Source organism: Oculina patagonica, chromosome 5 (genome assembly GCF_052425735.1).
Source record: "Oculina patagonica isolate OP01 chromosome 5, crgOcupat, whole genome shotgun sequence".
In the NCBI taxonomy this organism is placed as follows: Eukaryota; Metazoa; Cnidaria; class Anthozoa; order Scleractinia; family Oculinidae; genus Oculina; species Oculina patagonica.
In genome coordinates, this window is record NC_135762.1 from 6,738,946 (window position 1) to 6,758,373 (window position 19,428).

General features: G+C 38.6%; 3 protein-coding genes across 3 annotated transcripts; 2 read left to right on the forward strand and 1 right to left on the reverse strand.

Moving 5' to 3' along the window:
* Nucleotides 1-188: 188 nt before the first annotated feature.
* LOC144653856 (uncharacterized) lies at nucleotides 189-2,510 on the forward strand. Its single transcript, XM_078513970.1, has one exon. The coding sequence runs from the start codon at nucleotides 250-252 to the stop codon at nucleotides 1,822-1,824; it is 1,575 nt and encodes a 524-aa protein (XP_078370096.1). The 5' UTR covers nucleotides 189-249; the 3' UTR covers nucleotides 1,825-2,510.
* A 438-nt stretch (nucleotides 2,511-2,948) lies between these two features.
* LOC144653869 (protein-serine O-palmitoleoyltransferase porcupine-like) lies at nucleotides 2,949-10,499 on the reverse strand. Its single transcript, XM_078513987.1, has 11 exons — nucleotides 10,031-10,499; nucleotides 8,799-8,842; nucleotides 8,212-8,390; nucleotides 7,971-8,077; nucleotides 6,689-6,823; nucleotides 6,275-6,375; nucleotides 5,663-5,739; nucleotides 5,369-5,432; nucleotides 4,457-4,542; nucleotides 4,171-4,278; nucleotides 2,949-3,562 (listed from the first exon to the last, which is right to left on the reverse strand). Exons 1-11 carry the CDS (start codon nucleotides 10,438-10,440, stop codon nucleotides 3,464-3,466), a joined length of 1,410 nt encoding a protein of 469 aa, XP_078370113.1. The 5' UTR covers nucleotides 10,441-10,499; the 3' UTR covers nucleotides 2,949-3,463.
* A 60-nt stretch (nucleotides 10,500-10,559) lies between these two features.
* LOC144653842 (uncharacterized) lies at nucleotides 10,560-19,208 on the forward strand. Its single transcript, XM_078513949.1, has 7 exons — nucleotides 10,560-10,921; nucleotides 11,747-11,992; nucleotides 13,960-15,140; nucleotides 16,411-16,553; nucleotides 16,964-17,186; nucleotides 18,016-18,110; nucleotides 18,854-19,208. Exons 1-7 carry the CDS (start codon nucleotides 10,756-10,758, stop codon nucleotides 18,984-18,986), a joined length of 2,187 nt encoding a protein of 728 aa, XP_078370075.1. The 5' UTR covers nucleotides 10,560-10,755; the 3' UTR covers nucleotides 18,987-19,208.
* The last annotated feature ends 220 nt before the right edge of the window (nucleotides 19,209-19,428 follow it).

The following is a 19,428-nucleotide window of genomic DNA, read 5'->3' on the forward strand; positions in this document are numbered from 1 at the left end:
ATATCCAGCACCCAAAACATAACCATATCTGGGCATTCGAAACTTGAAAAGCGAACGGTAAATTCCCCAGCTTCTCTAAAATGCTGGCATTGAAATCCAACAAGGGGATTCCCCTCGCCTCGTTTTCGTGCAGCTCAACAAAAACAAAGCGAAGGGAAACAAAACATCAACATACACCGCCCCTGTATGCTCGCAGCACAATCTTCGTAGAATCTCTCCTAGAAGGACGTAGGTATTTGCTTTTCGATCATGGCTTCTAATAATTTTGGTTACAATAAGCCCGTTTATAGCCCATACGGTGGCAGCAAAGAGTCCCTTGTCATTGTGGACGAAACCGAAGCTGTTACAGGGAGTAAAAACACAAGCCAAGATGACTATCGTGATCGCTCTTCGTCTATGATCTCCATTGTATCAGTTCACCATGAAGATGTTGTAGGCTACGATGACGGTGACAGTGACCACGAAGCAGCCGCAATTGAAGACGGCAGACCTGTGACTAAAGACGATGCTATCATGAACTTGAGCCTGAGCTCTCCATCGTTGAAGGTCCTGCGATGGTTTTTGCAGATCACTTTTCAGTGGTACCCTCAAAACGCTTCGTTCGCGCGCAAGGCGTTCACCACTTTTATGCAGTTTCTCATCATCGCTTTCCTGTGCTGCTGTTACGCGTTCGACATGGGCGCATTCCACAACAGATCGCTGATACAAGACGAATTAGGTCAAACGGTGACGGCTGCTAAGAATATCATCTGGTCCTTGAGGTACCTCGAAATGTACATTCTTGGTGTGCTGTACTTTCGAAAACGACACTTAGAGAAAATGCTGTCTGAAGTAATCTTGACCAGGCGATATTGGAAGAAAGTTAGACGCACCATCTACAAGATCAGCGTTGCTGTGTTGATCTGCGTCTTCGCCGTGCCAGTGTTTTCGAAAATTGTCCAGATGAACATTAAAACTCGAAAGGTAGAATCGTTCGATCTCCAGGAGATCCTTTGGAATGTTGCTCTGTCGATTCTGGCTCGAGTTGTTGCTGCTCTCCCGATTTTTCTCGCTTTCATCTATGTTGTGTATATCACCTTCAGTCAGATTCGCCTTTACAAGGAACAAATTCAGAAATGGCGTGATGGTAAAGAGAAAGCAAGAAATCGATTCATTGATATCACTAAAATCATTCAAGACGCAGAGAGGTCTTTTCAAGCCTTCTTAATAATCCATTTATTGTTGCTGTTGATTCTTCTCATTCCATCCATTTTTTCTTGTTTTGAGCGTCTTCAAACAGAGAGCCACTATGAACAGACCTACTCTGACCAAATGAAAATGACCTCAGCAGTAAAACTGCCTCCTCAAAACCCTGAAGCCCTTATAGTTACCAACTACAGCAACATCCAACCGCAAGAAGTGACCTTTTTGTTGAAGCTTCCAGCCAATCGAAACACAACACAACCCAAGGCACCTGAGGAGCACACTGTATCCAAGACTGATGTAGCTGGGATCACAAAGATTTTTTTCGCTAATTTGGGGGATTTCCTGGAAATGCTAGTGCTGTACAGCCTTCCGTTAGTGTTTCTGGCTAAGCTGCACAAGATCATGAGGAGCCTACCAGAAGTAGTACAAAAGCTCAAGTTCAGTGATCAGATGGAAAAAGGCTATCTGTTCCAAGACAAGCAAATCCTGGATGAGATGAACGGAGATCTTTCAACAGGAAGAGGCGTCCAAATACTGCGCATGAACTTGACAGGCGTCAAGGCTGCTTTATTAACACTCTTGATGCCTTTCCTCACAACAACAATCCACCTGTTGTTTTTGCATGTGGATCTGAGCTGAATCATGCAGGGGTAATGGTGGGGGGGGGGGGGGGGGGAAGGGGAGGGGCTCAGTGAAAGAGACAGGGATGCTTGTTGTTTCACTTAGGGGTGTGAATTTCGGATTTTGGTCTTGCTTAGGATTTTCTAGGCAAAATGCCAATATTTTTTAATTATTATTTTAATAAAACTGGGACCTGCTCTGAATTTTGTACAGATTAATAGCCTTGAAGAAAATTACATTGTAATATACAAAATATTAAAGAATGAGCAATAGTGGTCTATCAGCGAATATAACAGATAAAAGAACCACTCCGATTTGTGCATTTGCAACAGGACAAGCTGTACAAATATCAAGCAGAACCACAAGAAATTCACAACAACTGAATATTCCCCTGTGCAAAACCACTGCTGGCCAGAAGTCTTTTTATTACAGAATAGTAAAGCTATGGAACTCTTTAGACAAAGACTTAAAACTATATGAGAGTCACGGAAATTTTAAGAAAACTCTGAAGACAAAGCTTCTCAGCGAGTTTTTAAATTAATTTTTTTCTTATTTCTTTCATTTTTCTTTCTACTTCTTTTTATTTTTTATAATATATAACTAGTGTACATATTTTACATTTTACATTTTATTCAACTTCATGTATTGTATTGTTCACTGAAAAACCTTTTTAGGAGTGTTCAATAAAATTTTATCTTATCTTATCTTATCTGATCTTATCTGACATACAAGTTACGAACTAATGGGGGCTTATGTGGGTGTGGGAGAGCTTGAAAAGTTTTAACAGTATTTTGTATTATACCATTTTAATTATTATAATGATATCCAACTACTGTACATGATCTGAATTGGTTGTTTAGGTGTCCAACCAAATTTATTGTAATTTTATTATACAAAAAAATGTCCAAAAACAACAAAAATTGTTACATATGGATTTTTAAAACAGTTTAATTTGTACTGTAAATAAATAGAACCTAATTAAAGATTTGTATATTTGTACAGCTTTTCAAGCAGTTGTCCTGTGTTAAACTACAGTCGAAGCTCTCTAAACGGACACTCGTAAGCGGACAGCTCTACTTACGGCCACCTTGTTTGAAACCCCGTTTTAACTCCCATACAAACTCTGTATTTTTACATTCTCGTAAGCGGACATTCCAGTAACCGGCCGCGGACACTTTCAGAGATTACGACTTAGACTTTTTCTTTGTTTTAAAGCTCCCGTAAGCGGACACCCGAAAGAAAATCCTACTTACGACCTCTGTATCCTGTTATTATCAATCAAATTCATGTCGCCGTTTGTGACAATGATTTTACAGTAATAACAGGACCACATTTTAGTGCTTGTTTTGTCGTCATCCACGTTCGTCCGGTTATTGTTAGCTGGACAAGCTCCCGTAAGCGGCCATCTTTCCCCTACACCTCTAGTGGCTGCTTACGAGAACCATTCTTGTAGCGGCCAGCTCCAGTTACGGACACTTTTTTCGCGTCCCGAGGGTGTCCGCTTACGAGAGCTTTGACTGTACTTTATTGTGATATCACACAGTGCAAAGGCTGGATTTCTCAACATTTTTCATAAAAAATTATTTTTTCTACACACACCAGGTAACCCCTATAACAAGGCTCCCTGGCTTGTTTGTCTTTTCTACATCTGACAGATTTACATAATTCTACTAAGAAGGAATGTTGTTAAGGCGACCCAGTGACTGGCAAAATCCAAGTCAGACCATTTGCTTAGAGTGTGCTGCATGCCATAACCCTGTAAAGATACAGTTTGCAAACAATCAAATTAAAATTTACAGGAGTTCTCATAAGTTACTACCTAGTACCTTAGGCCTGCAATGCGTCCAAAGAGCCCTCTGCATGCATTGTGTTTTGTTTTCTGCATTGTATTTTCTGATTGTGTTGCCACAGCTGTATGGCGGTACATATGTACAATCATTCGATTGGTTAATTTTTTAGAAGTACATGCAGATTGTTGTTATTAGGATTTAAAATTGATTTTTTGACCCCAAATACTGAGTATTGTCTTGACATGTAGGCCATTCAGACATTGAACATTGTTTTTCTTTCTGTTTGACAAGATTTCAAGACCCTCCTCATTGTCAGTATCGTAGTATCTTTCAGTTTGTATCTCACATTTCAAGTGAGCTGGTTCTGTTCTGTACTATTTTTTGCTGTGTTCTTTATTTTGTTCCTCATGTCATCAGAAAGGTCAGTTTTCTTTTGCACTCTTCGTGTTTTAAAATAAATTCATTTTATCTTGAACAATTTTGCCCTTCAATTAGCTGTAATTTAAGTCACCTGCCGTGACCTGTTTCTTAAAACATTGCAAGCATTACTTTCCTAGAAGGTATAATTATTTACCCTTTCTTGCTCTCCTGAGTCACTGCCAAACATGATGCCTAAATATGCTAGGTGAAACACAGCAAGAAAACTAAAGCCAAGATTTGCAGCAATTACCCAAAAGTTAGCCTGAAAAGAGAAGATATAATATTGTTGAAAATAAAAATAATTACTATTAAATTCAGTTGGTGAGGTCAAACAAATTGAAGTTTGGAACTAGATTGAATTATTGTGTGTGCCAAAAGTTGATTAATCAACAAATTAACAAATAGTAACAGATGAAAAAATCTTTGAGCAAAACACATACGTCATTGTAAACATGTCCACACTCTGGTTTGCATTTTCTTGCCAAGATGCAAGCATTGAAAATTCTACCCAACTTCAGACGAAACACTGTTTTTTGAAGTCAAAAGAAAATTCATGTAAGAAAAAAAAATCACAAAATGTTAAAGGTATACTAATTGAGGGAGTGGTGGGTGGGGTGGGGTACCTGTGGTGGACTAGTATCCCATACAAGGGGGGATAACAGTATTCCTAGCCAGTGATAGGGTTACTTAAGTTTGGTAACAGTACGGATGAGATAATCTGGATCCTGTGATAACATTAGTATTGGAAAAAAAAAAACATTTTCTTTTACCTTTCCTGAACTTTCAGACAGCTTACAGCTGTATATTATTAGAACTGGGTTACTTTTTCAACACTGTTTACAGTGAAGAACATAAAACCGTGAACACTTTTTTTGATCTTGAATATGAAAATTGTTGCAGAAAACCATCGAATGATAGCTCAAATGGCGGAAAATATTAAAACATGGACAGTGATAGAGTCAAAAGTTTTTTTGGAACAGTTTGACAACTAGTTTCTCTAATTTTTCTTTCTTTTAGAAACTTGATGATTTCGACATTGCTGATCCTAGCAGTATGCAGGACGCGTGTCACATATCAATCTAGTAAATGGCCCAGCTCACAACGAGGCTCGCGTAGCTCAGTTGGTTAGAGCGCCCAACCGGTATCTGGGAGGCCATGGGTTCGACTCCCGTCGGGGACTCAGAATTTTTCTTTGTCCCATGCTCGGGTTGAACATCTTATATTTATTATTTATTACCAAGCTTAAAATTTACCATCTTTATTATTTACTAGTTGTCAAACTGTTCCAAAAAGTATAATAAAAGTGTTCATGGTTTTCGTATTTTCACTGCAAGTATAAAGTGTTTACTTACCATGCTCAATGTAAGCATATGTTCCTATAGAAATCAATACTGCTGCTAATTGGAAATTTATACCCTGAAGGAAAATAAAAAAAATACAGTAACAATGGAAATAATTTTATTCACGCTTGCAGACATCCATAAGAGGTTAACTGTCTGCTGGGAAGGTGTAGGTAACAGTTTGATAACAGGGTACAGGGAATTGAATAAAATGAAATGTTTGCCTTAAATTGGCTGCTGAGTGTATAATTTTTTAATGTATACCAAGAAGAACTTTGTCAATGGTGCAATGGAGTCAATACTTACATGGAGCAAAGAGCTTAACCCAAATGTTAAGAGAACAGCAATAAATCTTCCAAGAGGTTGAGCTTTTTTGAACACATCTAGGGACAGGCAAAAAGTAGACAATTAACAAAATTGAGAAAATCTTATAAAGGATTAAATATTCATTTGTTTTCACTCCTAGCAAGAACCTTGAATCCAGGAATTTTTAATTTAGTATTTTTCAAGAACTTTAAGACCTGTCAAAGATCTTAAAGACAATGATCTTTCATATTAGATCCATATGGGATCCTTAAAGGATGTGTTGTATATTTTAAGACTTTCAAGAATTTAATTAGGATCTTACAAAGATCTTTGCAAGAATACTTTAATATCGCTGACAAAGGATCTTGAGGACCTCTGCCGGGGTTGAAAGAGCTTAAAAGGGACTTGCAGGAACCTGAAGGGTCTTTGCAAGATCCCTGAAGATCTTTAAGGATTGTAAAATGGAGATCCTAAGTGATTGCCACTTGAATATCCACATAACATCGTTATGCAGATCCTTAAAGTCTCTGGATTTTTATATTTTCACCAGGGATAGATGTTACTGTACACCAATTCCCAGAACAAACATTCTACTTACTAGGAAGCACTTACAATTTTTTAGAAACACATGCATAGGAATATTCCAGTGTACAACTACTTCCACCAAGGAACGAGGAAGCTCAATATGCTGGGGCCGAGCAACATCATATCTCCTGTAAAATAGATAAATATTTTTTCATGACAAAAAGAAAGATACAAGGTAATTTTTCGTATAAAAAATGTTAGAAAAATTTGGGGAAGATATGGAGATATTCTTAGGCCAAAAAAAATACTTAACGTACTGTGGATTATTCTGGGATCTGGGGTATTGATGGTAAGGGATTAATCTAGGCAGAGTCCAGAAAAAATAATAACTGAAATGTATTACAACTACAGTGGTGATAAAAAATTATTTTTATGTCTTGTCTAAACCCTAGAGACTGGGGGTTCTATACAACACACATACTGATTGGATCATTGATTTACCAGCTTGTTACTTGCTTTCCTTCTTGGTTAACCTCTGTTCCAATTCCACTTAATAAACTGGTACATTCTGACAGGAAACTGACAAAGTAATGACTGAACCTAAATGACATTGCTGCTTGGTATGCTATAAACCACCTTTAGGGAGAAAAACGCCATAATCAGCATTATTAGTTAATGATAAGAAATCAAAATGGCTATCACATTTATTGCCCTGTTGAATGGATCAGGTATGGTGCTTTGTGACAGTTCTCCTTTCTCACAGGGAGTAGACAGAATTCTTTTAAACTCAAACACTTATACCGGTACTTTATTATGAAATCCAAAGATTATTATCAAAAATCTGATGAGGAACAATTTAGATGGTACATGTACATGTTGATTTGTTGCATGCAACAAGCTTACAAATATAACTTGTCTACATAAACAATGCTCTTTTGTGCCGCCAGTTTACAATAATTAACCCTTTAACCCTATTATTTTTTAATATCGCTTACAATACAAAAAATTTGGGAGGCATGGTGGTCTAATGGTTAGTGTGCCTGACTCCGGATCAAACGGTTTGCTGCAGGCCAGGGTAATTGTGTTGTTTTTAGTTCTTGGGCAATATACTTTACTCTCACAGTGCCTCTCTTTAATCAGGTGTACAGTATTGGGAGGGCGGTGTTTGTTTGGTGGGTTTTTTTTTTGTATAAATGGGTACCGGTAAAATAATGCTGGGGCTAGCCCCACGAATGGACTAGCATCCCATCCAGGAGAGAGTAGAAGTATTCCTCGGATTATACGCCTAGTGTTAAAATAAACTTGTTGCTGTTATCTCAACAAATGTTTTTCTTTGTGTACGTCGCGTTAATTTCCTTCATTTTAAAATTTAACCTTTTCTTCCGCGTTAATTTCCTTTATTGGAAAGTATTTTTTCCTTTGATTCCTGTTAATTTAAGTTGCGTTAATTTCAAATACCTTAATTGGCACAAGCGTTAATCTTCCTATAATAAGGTAGTCGGTAACCGAAACCGGGATAACCTCTGGCAGTATGAGCCACTTGGCTTGAAGCTTAGCTGTGATACAAAAACTGTTGTTGAACAGATTTTAAAACCTACGAAAATCATCAGATGATTAGCACAGTAAAACTTTTTCACATGCAACTTTTGAAGCCCACGTTGTCTGCTTAGCTGTTGAAAGTTGTATGCCAATTTTACATGACTCGGACAACAAATGCTTAAAAAAAGTTGCATGTGTAAAAGTTGTACCATGTAAATCAGCCCTAAGACAAAATATGACTCACTTAAATGAATCTTCTTCAAATATCCAAGGTGCAATACAAGCTGATATGATCAAGCAACAGTAGGACAGAAAACAACTCCTTACTACTCCAAGAAACCACAAAAAACTCTGAAAGAGAGAAAAGAAACTTCATCACTACTAGCTCTCCTCCACCCCCTCTCCAAAGGGGTTTTTGTTTTTTTTAAAATTTTTAGGTGCAAGTGAAAAAAAATTGGCCCAAAAAAATTAAAATTATTTCTTACCATCCTTTTTCCGACCAATATCTGGCAATAGTCTGAGTACGTCATAAAGGGTCCAAATATAACAGAACTGACTGACACAGAGTAGCCAAAATACTCCAGAATATTCGGTCTAGATATCACACCCTTATCCAGGTCAAATGCCAGGGAAATAAGTTTCATTACTAGTACCATCTGAGAACCTGAAACAAACCAAAAGAAAAAACCCTTTAAAGGGAACCTCCACTCTTACGCCAAGTTGATGTTGAATTGTTTAAAATAATGCCTAAATTCCAAATTTACAGGCAAAGGGAAAAAAAAGTGGAAAAGATTATTGCTTTCAAATCTCCTTAGCCTACCGGTACATTATTGTTTTTCTGGCCAATCAGAAGGAAGAAGTTCAAACACTTCAGGAACTGGTTCGAAAAAGAAAGTGCCCAGGCCCAGGGGGTCTCCTGAGCTCGCCCGAGCTTGTTGTAAACTATCACCCCAAAATTCTGGCGTTCCGATGGGCTGCCTGTCGCCCCGATTAACTACCCCTGGGTCCCCAAGGATGACAAAAAGATGGTACATCAGCACAAAATGAAGAAATATTTAATTTTAGAAAATACCTCGAACTTGATGCCAGTTTTCAGCTGTGACAATGAAAAGTTCACTGTGGATAAAAAATGATGTACATACAGCTATTAAGCTTGCAGGACTAATAAAAATATCTTTTCACAAAAATTATCAGCAGAAAACATGCTTTTCCAAACCAGAGTTTATTATTTTTCTTCAGACCTTATGTATCATTCAATTCCAAACTGCCTATCCTCAACCTCATGGAAAATTGTTTCCTTTTTGTTGCGCAAAGAACAAGGGGTGGCCACTATACTAATATCAAGACAGGAGAGCCATTGGCAGGAGCTGTAGCCAGACTTTTGGCATAGACGAGGCAGGGTACGTGATGGACACTAAGGAGGTCTCATCTGGGAGCATGCCTCCAACGAAATTTTGAAATCCAGAAGCTCTAAAATTCTATTTTTAGCATTTCTCATGGAAATTTGTATTTCTTCAGAATCTTATTCACCTGGGAACACTTTTTGTTTTTAATTTGGGGTTAAAATTTAGGCGATCAAGGCAAGTGCCTTATCTTGCTTCCTAGCCCCTTCACCCTGGGCTGGGGTGTACAACCATATCTTTTTTTTTCTAGCCACCAACCAAGCGATCCCCCATCCCAAACTGGAAGTGAATTTTATCCCATTTGTGACCACTGATTTTGTGATGGTAGTGACCACAAAAAAATCAACAGAAAAAAGTATTCACTATCTCGGACTTTGAAGATAAAAAGGACAACACACTCCCAGTCAGGGGAATAAGTGCAAGTTTTGGCAAATCTTCTTTGAAGCACTCAAAGAATTTCCAAATTATTTCATCCAAACAAAAAAATTAAATGATGACTCAAGTTAACTCTAAAAGCCGTCACATGTATAGATACGTCAAGTTGCTGAGCAACTTCTGGGACGAACACCGCTGGCTCAGTCACTTCTTGAAGAAGTGTAGCCTGCGAGCAGGCTCTCTATTCAGGGCAGGGCAACGTGAATTGCACTCCTCCAGCGTGGAAGGCACGATCCAATTAATGTTGCCCCCGAATAGAGAGCCTGCCCGCAGGCTAGGAGAAGTGATGTGGCCATCAACTAGCACTTGTTCCCCCGACTGCTCCATTCATGATTCGTGATGGGGGTAACCAAGCCTACCCACTGCACCTCCCCCCTCCCACCACCCCATGGGTAGGTTGAACAACACTTTACACCCTTCATATTAATTCCCAAGCTATGGGAAAGTCGGAATCGCATATACGCACCACACGATAATAAACGTGACCGATGCAATAGTCATGACCATTCCTCTTTTTCCATTATTCACGAACAAAATTCCATAACCCAGCGCGCTCATGGTTAAAGGATAAACCAAGTTCTTTTTCGTGAACAGAAATAACGCTCCAACTCCACAAACAAACGAAACAAAATGAACTAGAAGTCTTGGTAGTTTAAGCACCGATACAACACGCAGAATGAGGCACATCGCCAGAAGTGGACCGACCAAATCGACAGTTTGTGTAGTTGTCGGTCCTACACAAGACTTGAACATGTAGAAGAAGCGTCCATACTTTGACATCTGTTGCAAATCTTCGTACAACAAAAGCTCGTCAGGATCATCATAGTACTCTACTAAATTCTCATCAACAAAATCAGGCAGCTGTACTTCATCCATTTCTGAACTGACTGAACTGGACCGGGAATTTTCTCCGATTTTCGTTGCTGTCAAAATCAGTCAAATTCCAAAGTTGAAAATTGGTTTTGAGCGCACGGTATTAGCTCACAGCGGTAAATGCAAAACAGATTGTGCGCAGTTGACCAAAGCAGTCCTTGTAGTAAAAGTTGCTGTGTACGAGGTTTAGTGGAAGTATTTGCGAGGAAAATTGCCCCTTTCCTTTTATTTCGTGCGTAAATAGTGCCCCTAAAGTGTAATTAGTAGCACATGTTTACGTAGGAGCAGCTACAGCGAGCTTTTTTTGCCTTCTTCGCAATGTGCGACGGTTTTAACCATGGCGCCCTTCAAACCGCCGTGGCTCAAATCTGCCAGTCCATGGGATGGGACGCCTTGCAGAAATCAACACACGACCTGTTAACAGACGTGTTACAAAAGTATCTTGAAGAGATAGCTAAGTCTGCTCATGGATACTGCCAGCTATGTAAGTTTATTAATTTCAGGGATCTTTTAGCTTTCTTTTGTAATGTTAATTGGCTTAAATTGAATTATCAACAGCAGTGACCTATTTTACGTGGCATGTACTAAAACCCATGACAACGAAACAAAACCACCAAAAACAATCAAAAGGGCCTAAACGAGCGAAACAAAACAAATCATCAAAACAAGCAAAAAACCCATTACCCACACTGGAAAGTTCGTATTTGATACGCCGAAGTTTTACGCCAAATCCCTATGAAATACGCCAGAAGTGGCGTAAATTATCGAGCTCCACGCCGAAGATCTTCGGCGTAACATACATGTTTTCCAGACTGGCCCATTACAATTTTTGGAAGCTAACTGTAAACAGGCTAACCTGAGCATTATTTGGTTACCCTGGATAGCACTCTGTTTAGCCTGAACAATGCTCAGGTTAGCCGGTTTATGGTTAGCTGATTTTCCTTTTTTGGTGATTTGTTTTGTTTCGCTCCTTTTGGCCGTTTCGGTTGTTTTGGCAGTTTCGTTTCCCTCATTTCTGTGGTTTCGCTAATTATAGTCATTGCGTTCATTTCGTTCGTTGTTTCGGGTTTTAGTACATGCCATTTTACTTACATGTACATGTGCATAATGGCTTACAATCAGTGTGGTTATGCTCAGGAATAGTTAATGCACTGGAGTGGGTCATATAAGCGGTGTACTAAAACCTGATATCAAAACAACCAAAATGGCAAAATAAGCTGGACAATCCAAGATCACCAAGCTCAACTTCTAAACAGACTTACCTAAGCATTATTCATGGTATAATAAAATAATGTTTACACTTCAACAGACTCCCGAACTGAACCTAACCTAGACGACTTGAATCACGCCTTCCAAGATATTGGTGTTTGCCTCCATGAGCTAGAAGACTTTGTGAGCCAGGTAGACCAAGTTCCATTTATTCACCAGTTGCCACAGTACCCCAAGCCAAAACCCTGTGTTCTCCATCATCCACGTAATGGAGAGATCGCGGAGAGACTGGAGCAGTACTATGACTACTTGCCTCCCCTGGTCTCTAAGCTTCTTCAAAATGAAGGTTTTGTATGGCTGCTGCTGTGCAGTCTTCTTCTTAACCTCCTAGCTCCAAACATTCATTACACTGCACAAATAACATAGAGATTTATCTGATGAAGTGTAATCGTTTTTATAGTGTTAGCACTTTGTTTTCAAATGGTAGGGTGCAAAGAGGTGTCTTGCATTAAATTCTAAAAAAGCAACTTACATGGTTGAAACAGTTTTAGACTGTGTTTCACTACTAACAGCTTATAAAATGTTAAGGTTTTTGTGTGAGCAAGGTACATGTATTCATTTATTGTAGTCTAACTTTGAGTATAGAGTCTAACTTCACGAGGTTCTAAGCAGTGAAAGCAGTGCTCGAAATTAGAAAAAAATCCAGGTTGTCCTTATGGCAAATGCCGGACAACCTAAACCCTGAGTTTGGTTGCCCTGCTGAGGGCTTGGTTGTCCGTATTAAGTGTTGTATTTTTTTGTTACAATTTTTGTTCTCAGGTCATGAGACGATAACATTTATTTTACAATTCACACAGTGTGAAACTGCTCATCCTAAACAAAACTGCAGAATTCCTTTAGAGTAAATGAACACAACACTTTCACTTACTTTTAACGTTAATGAAAATACTTCTTTGTACTTTCAGAAGCGATATAGTCATTTTACAAATCCCTACACACGCAAAAACACACCAAACTCAAAACAGCTAAAATATAAATTATTCCCAGACAACAGCCAGACAAGATGCGTCTCAATTACACCTGGGTCACAAATCTGTTTGCTTAAAAAAGCCAAAAATTCTGAACTTTAGTTTGAAATATGAAAGAAACTTGAATTAAACTTTGCTCAGAATTAAATTTCATTTAAGATAAAGGCAAGAAAAGCATTCCAAAGCGCCAAGATATTTTGAATTTTGGAATTTTGAAGTCATGCAAATCTGCATGCGTAATTAACTAGTCACTTTTAACATGCCTCAAAATATTTCAAGAGGTCACGGCAAGCTTATTTCGGCTTATTGCACTCGACAAACGTCCAATTAACTGTTTCAACCTTTGCTTTCCTTTTCCTAAGAATTGTGATGGATTCCATCGATTAGAAGAGAGCTATTTTCATGTTTAAACTTACATTTTAATTGGTTTATTCTGTTGGGTGATCACGGGAATGTAAGTTCTTTGGTTGTCCGGCGGTTTTTTCTCGGGCAACCAGGCCTTAAAATTTTCTAAAAAACTGGTTGCCCGAACGAACTTTTAGTCGTCTCGGACGACCGGACAACCGCTAATTTCGAGCGCTGTGAAAGTGATTTGCATGCAGCTAAATCGAGAAAGGTTGTCGGAAAAAAGCGCAAAAGTGCATGCAACAAGACCAAAAGGTAGTATGGGTAGAAGTGGAGAGCTACTGCATGTGTTGAATACTAATAAGATGGCGACATGACAAATGCAAATTTACATGTTTCCTTTCTCTTCAGACATGTAGAAACAAGGTCCTTTTAGCCACACTGAATTTTAGAAGAATTTTCAAAACCCAAAAACATGCGACAGTAAAAGTAAAGCTACAGAAAAAAGGCCTCCTGGGGGAAAAACAAAATCTTCATGTACAAGAATACAAACTTGTACATTTCCTCTAAGCCAATATGCAGAATTCCAGCGAATACCCAGACCATCTTTCGGTCATGTTGCGTGCACTTTTGTGATTTCTTTACCACAACCTTTCTCAAATTAGCTGTATGTCTTTTTTACACACTTTTATGTAACTAACAGTGTGAGGGTTTGACTAACATTTTTTTAAGTTATATATAAATATGCAAAAACATATGTATTGAGTGTGAATTAATCTTATTGATAGTTTCCCAGAGTTCTAAGCTGAATATTTTACAGTTCTTTGAATCCAAGTATATCCTTCTGTGAATGTTGTGTTGTAGTCCCACTAAAGTCTCAAATGTTTGCTCATAATGTTCAGCAGTCTTTTTGTAATTCCAGTGTTCATCTATTCCTCAGATGAAGAAAAAGCAGCAACAGAAGATGGAGATGCAGTTGATGCTGGAGAAGAGCAAGGAAGTGCAGAGGGATTTGTGAGAAATGAAATTAAGACAGTCGCAGAGGAAACTTCTAGTCAGAATGTGGCTGTTAAAAGACCCCTTGATACCCCCCCAGGCTTGGATAATGAAATAAAGAAAAGAAGAGTTGACCTTCCCTTTATGCAAAAAGGGAACAGGGGAAATGAAATGGACATTCTGGACGCATTACAAGGGAATTTGTCCTCACCTTCACCGACTCCATCACCTGATGTTTGGAGCACGGCAAAAACATTTGAGATTCCACCAGCGACAGCTGTACCTCACGTTACTCCCACCCCTTCTGCGGCAATTGCAACATCTTCTAAATCTACAGCTAAACCAAAGGCAGAGGTGAAAAAGGAAGCTGAGGCCAGCAAACAACCAGGAAAACAACCCGCCGGAAAAGCTAAGTCGAGCCCAAAGAAAAAAGTCAAGGCTCCCAAGAACACAGCAAGCCCTGTAAAGAAGTCAACTTCTTTGTCAACGGCCACACCTCCAAAATTACCAAAAGAAAAATCACCATCTCCAATGACATCACCCGTGACAAACAAAAAGGAATTACCCTCTGCAAAAATCAAAACTAAAACAGAGAGCCCCACAAAGAAAGTCAAAACTACCCCAAAGAAAGAGAAAAAAACAGCCACCAAGGTTAAGAAACCTGCCGTGAAATCTCCACCGGCAAAGCCAACACCCAAAAAAGCCAAAGAGAACATTCAAGTAAAAGAAAGCATGCCAAAGTTAATTATAAAACCCATTAAAAAGGAGGTCAATAATGAGCCACAATTTACGGTGTCAGAATTCTTGCCTCCAGATAACACTGATAAACAAGAGAATTCTCAGCCCCAGAAATCAAAACCTAAAGCAAGTCCTTCCAAGAAACAAAAGGTAAAAAAAGAAAAAGAAATTCTTGAACCTTCACTGAAAGTGGAACCTAAAGAATGGAGCGCCCCTTCTACCAGCGAAGGACTCAAATTTTCCATGGCAGACTTTGCAATGCCGCCTGTAGATAGCAGTGTGCCGGGAAATACTTCAACAGATCCAGCATTGGAACACAAAAAGAAAAAGAAGAAAAGAAAGGATAAGGACAAAGACAGAGAAAAGAAAAAAGATAAAAGCAAAAAGGTAATAGTAATAATTCTCTTCTGAAAAATGCTTCCTATCCTGCCAAAAAGAAGTCTACCACACCACCAAAATACTAAGACGTAGATATCTTACATGCATAAATGTGACCTTCCACGGGAAAACGTACATTTACAATTAACCGGTAAACGACTTAAAATTAACGACGAAGAATGACTAGTAAACGACTTTCTGGAGCCTTTTAACGACTTGGCTACAGCTTTGAACGATCACGCCAAAAATGTAAACGCTTTTCATAAACGATTTAACGAATGACCTCGATTGTTTGAACGCTTTTTCCAAACGATTTTAACAGGGGAATAAGGTATGTTTGTAATGTATGTTAACTTTTTTTCAATGAATAAACAAACTTGAATTGCTACTTGCTTGCTTTCTCGTTCACTACGATGTTAATTGTTACATGTTATCAAAAAAAATGTTTTTTGCGAACGGTAACGTCGACTGCAGATTGTGGATATCGATCGATTGTAGATTGCCAACAATCAAATTGAGCTCAGTTTTAAACGCTTAACCAAAAACTGACCAGCTGATTGAATGAGGTTTCGATCAAGCTTCAAACGCCGTTCAGAGGAAATTTTGACGCTTTACTTTTAAATTGAACGACTTTTTTAAACGCCGTTCAGAGAAAATTTCAACGACTTTTACTGACAACTTTAACAACCTGTGAAAACAGTTCTAACGATTTTAACGACAAGGGACAAAATTTTAGCAATTTTCCAAATGCTTTTAACGATTTTCTAAACGATTTAAACGCCAAATGAACGATTAACAAGCGATTTGAAGCGTTTAACGCGAAGTCGTTAATGTACGTTTTCCCGTGGAAGGTTACAAATATCCCGCAATAATAAGTCCCACCCTTTACCCCAGTATGACCAAAAGACTACAATTCTCTCTCCCCTCCACCCTCCGATTTGGAGGTCAAGGAAGGGCACTTTCTTTGGCTTACATTGCACATGTACAGTTTTGAGAAACCAAGGGTTTAAGAAATTGGGTCTCTATTGATTATAAAAGCTAACTTTTGATACTAGCAAAACAAATCCTTCCTAACTCAATACTTAACTTCAAATTGGTACCCTTAGTACTGGTATGGAGCATTTTGTAAAAGGGGGTACTTTTAACAAAACACACCTTAAAATGGGGGTGGACCCCAGCATTTACTTGAGATGGAGGGAGAGGGGGACATATTTGGAAGGAGGGCGCCATACCAATTCATTGCAATGTTTTGATAGAATGTTTCTTTGTTGTGTTACAGCTTAAGACAGATCATGCAGAACCATTGCAGGTATCACCGTTCGCCACACCTCCTATTCCTCGCATCACAGTGAAGCTAGAGACTCCGTCCCACCCAGCATCCCTTGCAAACAAGGGGACAAGCAAGACAGAACCTTCACAAATGTATGTTCTACCTTAACATGCCACAATATTATTTTATTATGCAGTTTTGTATAGAATCTTGTAACCTAAGTAAAGCACACATCTTGATTGGTTATCAAAGCTATGGGTCTTGTCAAATTTTGTTGAATCACTCTACTGTGCACCCCTTCCCGTTCCCTCTCAATGTTGACTTGGCTTCTGTGATTTGATAAGTATTACAAAATAATTAAGTCTTCAAAGCAAGGTGTTTGAGCAGTGGTACATTGAGTTCTTTGCAAGTCAGTCTTTTATTTACTAAGTTTTAAGTTACAAGATAAAAAAGTTGGACAAAAGTAGAGGGAAAGTATTACTGATAACTTCCTAATTAATGTGAATTCAACTGGAACCAGCAATATACAAACTCACATCTACAGTTTTTTTGTTTTTAAAAGGGGAATTGGATCAGATAGTTTAAAGAAAGTAAGCCCATCTGTTGGAAGCAGTCAAATGGTTGACAGTCCAGTTCCAACATCTTCAAAAGTTTCAGTTAAACAGGAGCCAGCTGTTGCTGCTGCTGCTGCCGCTGCTCCTCCTGTTGTACCCAAACTAAAAATCAAAAGTGAAACACTGACAAGAACGGTGGTGTCACAGACGGTGTCCACAACCTTGGTACATGTAAGTGTATTTGGGACATTTCATCATTGTACTCCTTAAAGGAGAAGTTTGTTCCAAAATGGCACTTTTTTCCTTTATGCCAACATAAAAGGTGATACAAAGATATGTTAGTCGCCAAAATTTCAGCTTCTAAAGAGTATTCAAACCCCATGAAATCCTTGTCTGAAACAGTCCGAGAACCAGCCGCTGCCATCTTGGAGAACATCTTGACAGTGAACAGCGGATTGTGTATCACGTGTGCGCCATGTTTATAACAGAGCCACTCAAAAGCAGAAGTTGAAAATTTCTTCTTCCACCAAGAACAATCAGAATGCAAAAAAAGTGACAATCACAACAGCATTTTTCACTTGTAAGAAAAAACAAACAATAGATGACAAAAGATAATAAAGCCATGTAACACTATAGGGACATCAAAAACTAATACTGTATAGCAAAAAAGTAGCCGAACACAGTTTGAGATTTCCTTCCCGGAACTCAATCTCATGCTAAAACTGAACGCTCCTCTTTTCATCATTACACCCACTTCAGTGTTACATGCATAGAGGCTTTCTATCAACATCCGTCTTTCAATGTGCTAAACAAACAAGGATCAAAATCTGCCAATCACAGCCCACTTGCATGACCTTCTAAACTTGTGGGCTCATTTCAAACAGCGCATCGAAAACAATGTCGAAAGATGAATGTAGAAAGGTAGCTATGGATGTTTCACTGAAAGCGGGTGTAAAAGGGGGAGGGGTGGTCTTAATTTTTCATTTGAATTTACCAAGATTGTAAGGTTGTCACATCATGCATTGTTGTAACAATATGTTCCATGTGTTATGCTCCACAGGGTGATGGTAAGGTATACTACTGTCCAGTCTGTAGTGATCCTGATGATGGCAGTTTTATGATTGGTTGCGATCGCTGTGATGAATGGTTTCATGGGTGAGTAAATACCTAAATACTGTAAAGGCCATATTAAGCCCCCCAGGGGTTTATATCATTTTTGAGACTTTTTTTTTTGGGGGGGGGAGGTATTACTGGACAAGGAGACCTTAGAAAAAAAATTGAACTTCAAAAGGGGGGTTTAAAGGGGGGGAGGGGCTTTATAGAACTTGTATGGTAGATCTTTAGATACTTGTTAGCGAATTTTTTTGGAAACAGAGTGAGAGTTAGGTTAGGAAAACAGGCAAGGGGGATCATACCACTGAATACAGTCAATCATTAGACAAATACTCCACGTAATTGACCAACTCCACATAAGAGCACTTGGTAGGGCCTTCCACTAGTGAGATGGCATTTTTTTTTTAATTGCATAGTTTAAAGTCCAACTTTCGGTGTACCGACATGTACTAAGTCAGCCCTGTTGGTCTGTCTGTGTTTCCCCAAGTAGGTTCCCATTGGGAACAAAAATGTCATCATAGACACTGTGCCGAATGGATCCGATTTAAACCGAGCATGCTGCATAATTGCACGACACCGAACTGAAAAATTCTTAAGGATGGACAACAAAAGCTCCACTGTCAAACCATAACAATAGGCAAAGTTTGATATGAAGAGAAAGGGGAAAGTGTGAAATTGTCAAAGCGTACAAAAGGCACATAATTCACCAGACTCAGCGACAAGTTATGCTCCTAAAACGGCTTGGGACAGTGGCCATTAATAGATGAATTGTTATTTTGTTGTAGGAGGTGCGTTGGGATAATTGAAGACCCCGGTGATATAGATTGGTACTGTTCCTCATGTCTTGCTGTAAAAGACCGAGAAAAAGACAAGCAAAAGAAGAAGAAAAAGAAGAAAAGTAAAGAAAAGACAAAATAATGCGGGAAATTGTCAAAATGGCAGCAAAATTGCTGAAATTCAATGAAGTACCAACAGGTTCTTATTTACTTCTGTAAATATTTACTCAAAGATAATAAGGATAATAGAGTCGATTGTTTCATTGGATAATGTGCCTTGGGGAATTCTGCTGGAATTTACTACAAAACAAATGTGTAATATTAAACGAGTAGAGTTGTAAATAAAAGGTTTGTAGCAACTGTACTATGGTTTCTTGTGTTAAAATGTATTACGACAGATGGAAACTCCAAGGGGTATATACTTTATATGGGTTTACAATAAGGAACTCGATATTAGACCCATCTTTTTCAAAGCTGTGGTTACTCTGTGTATAGCTGTCTCTGAATTTTGTACATTTATGTATGTCAGTAGCTTATTTTTTTTCTTTATTAATCAATAATATTTATTAACAATTAATGTAACT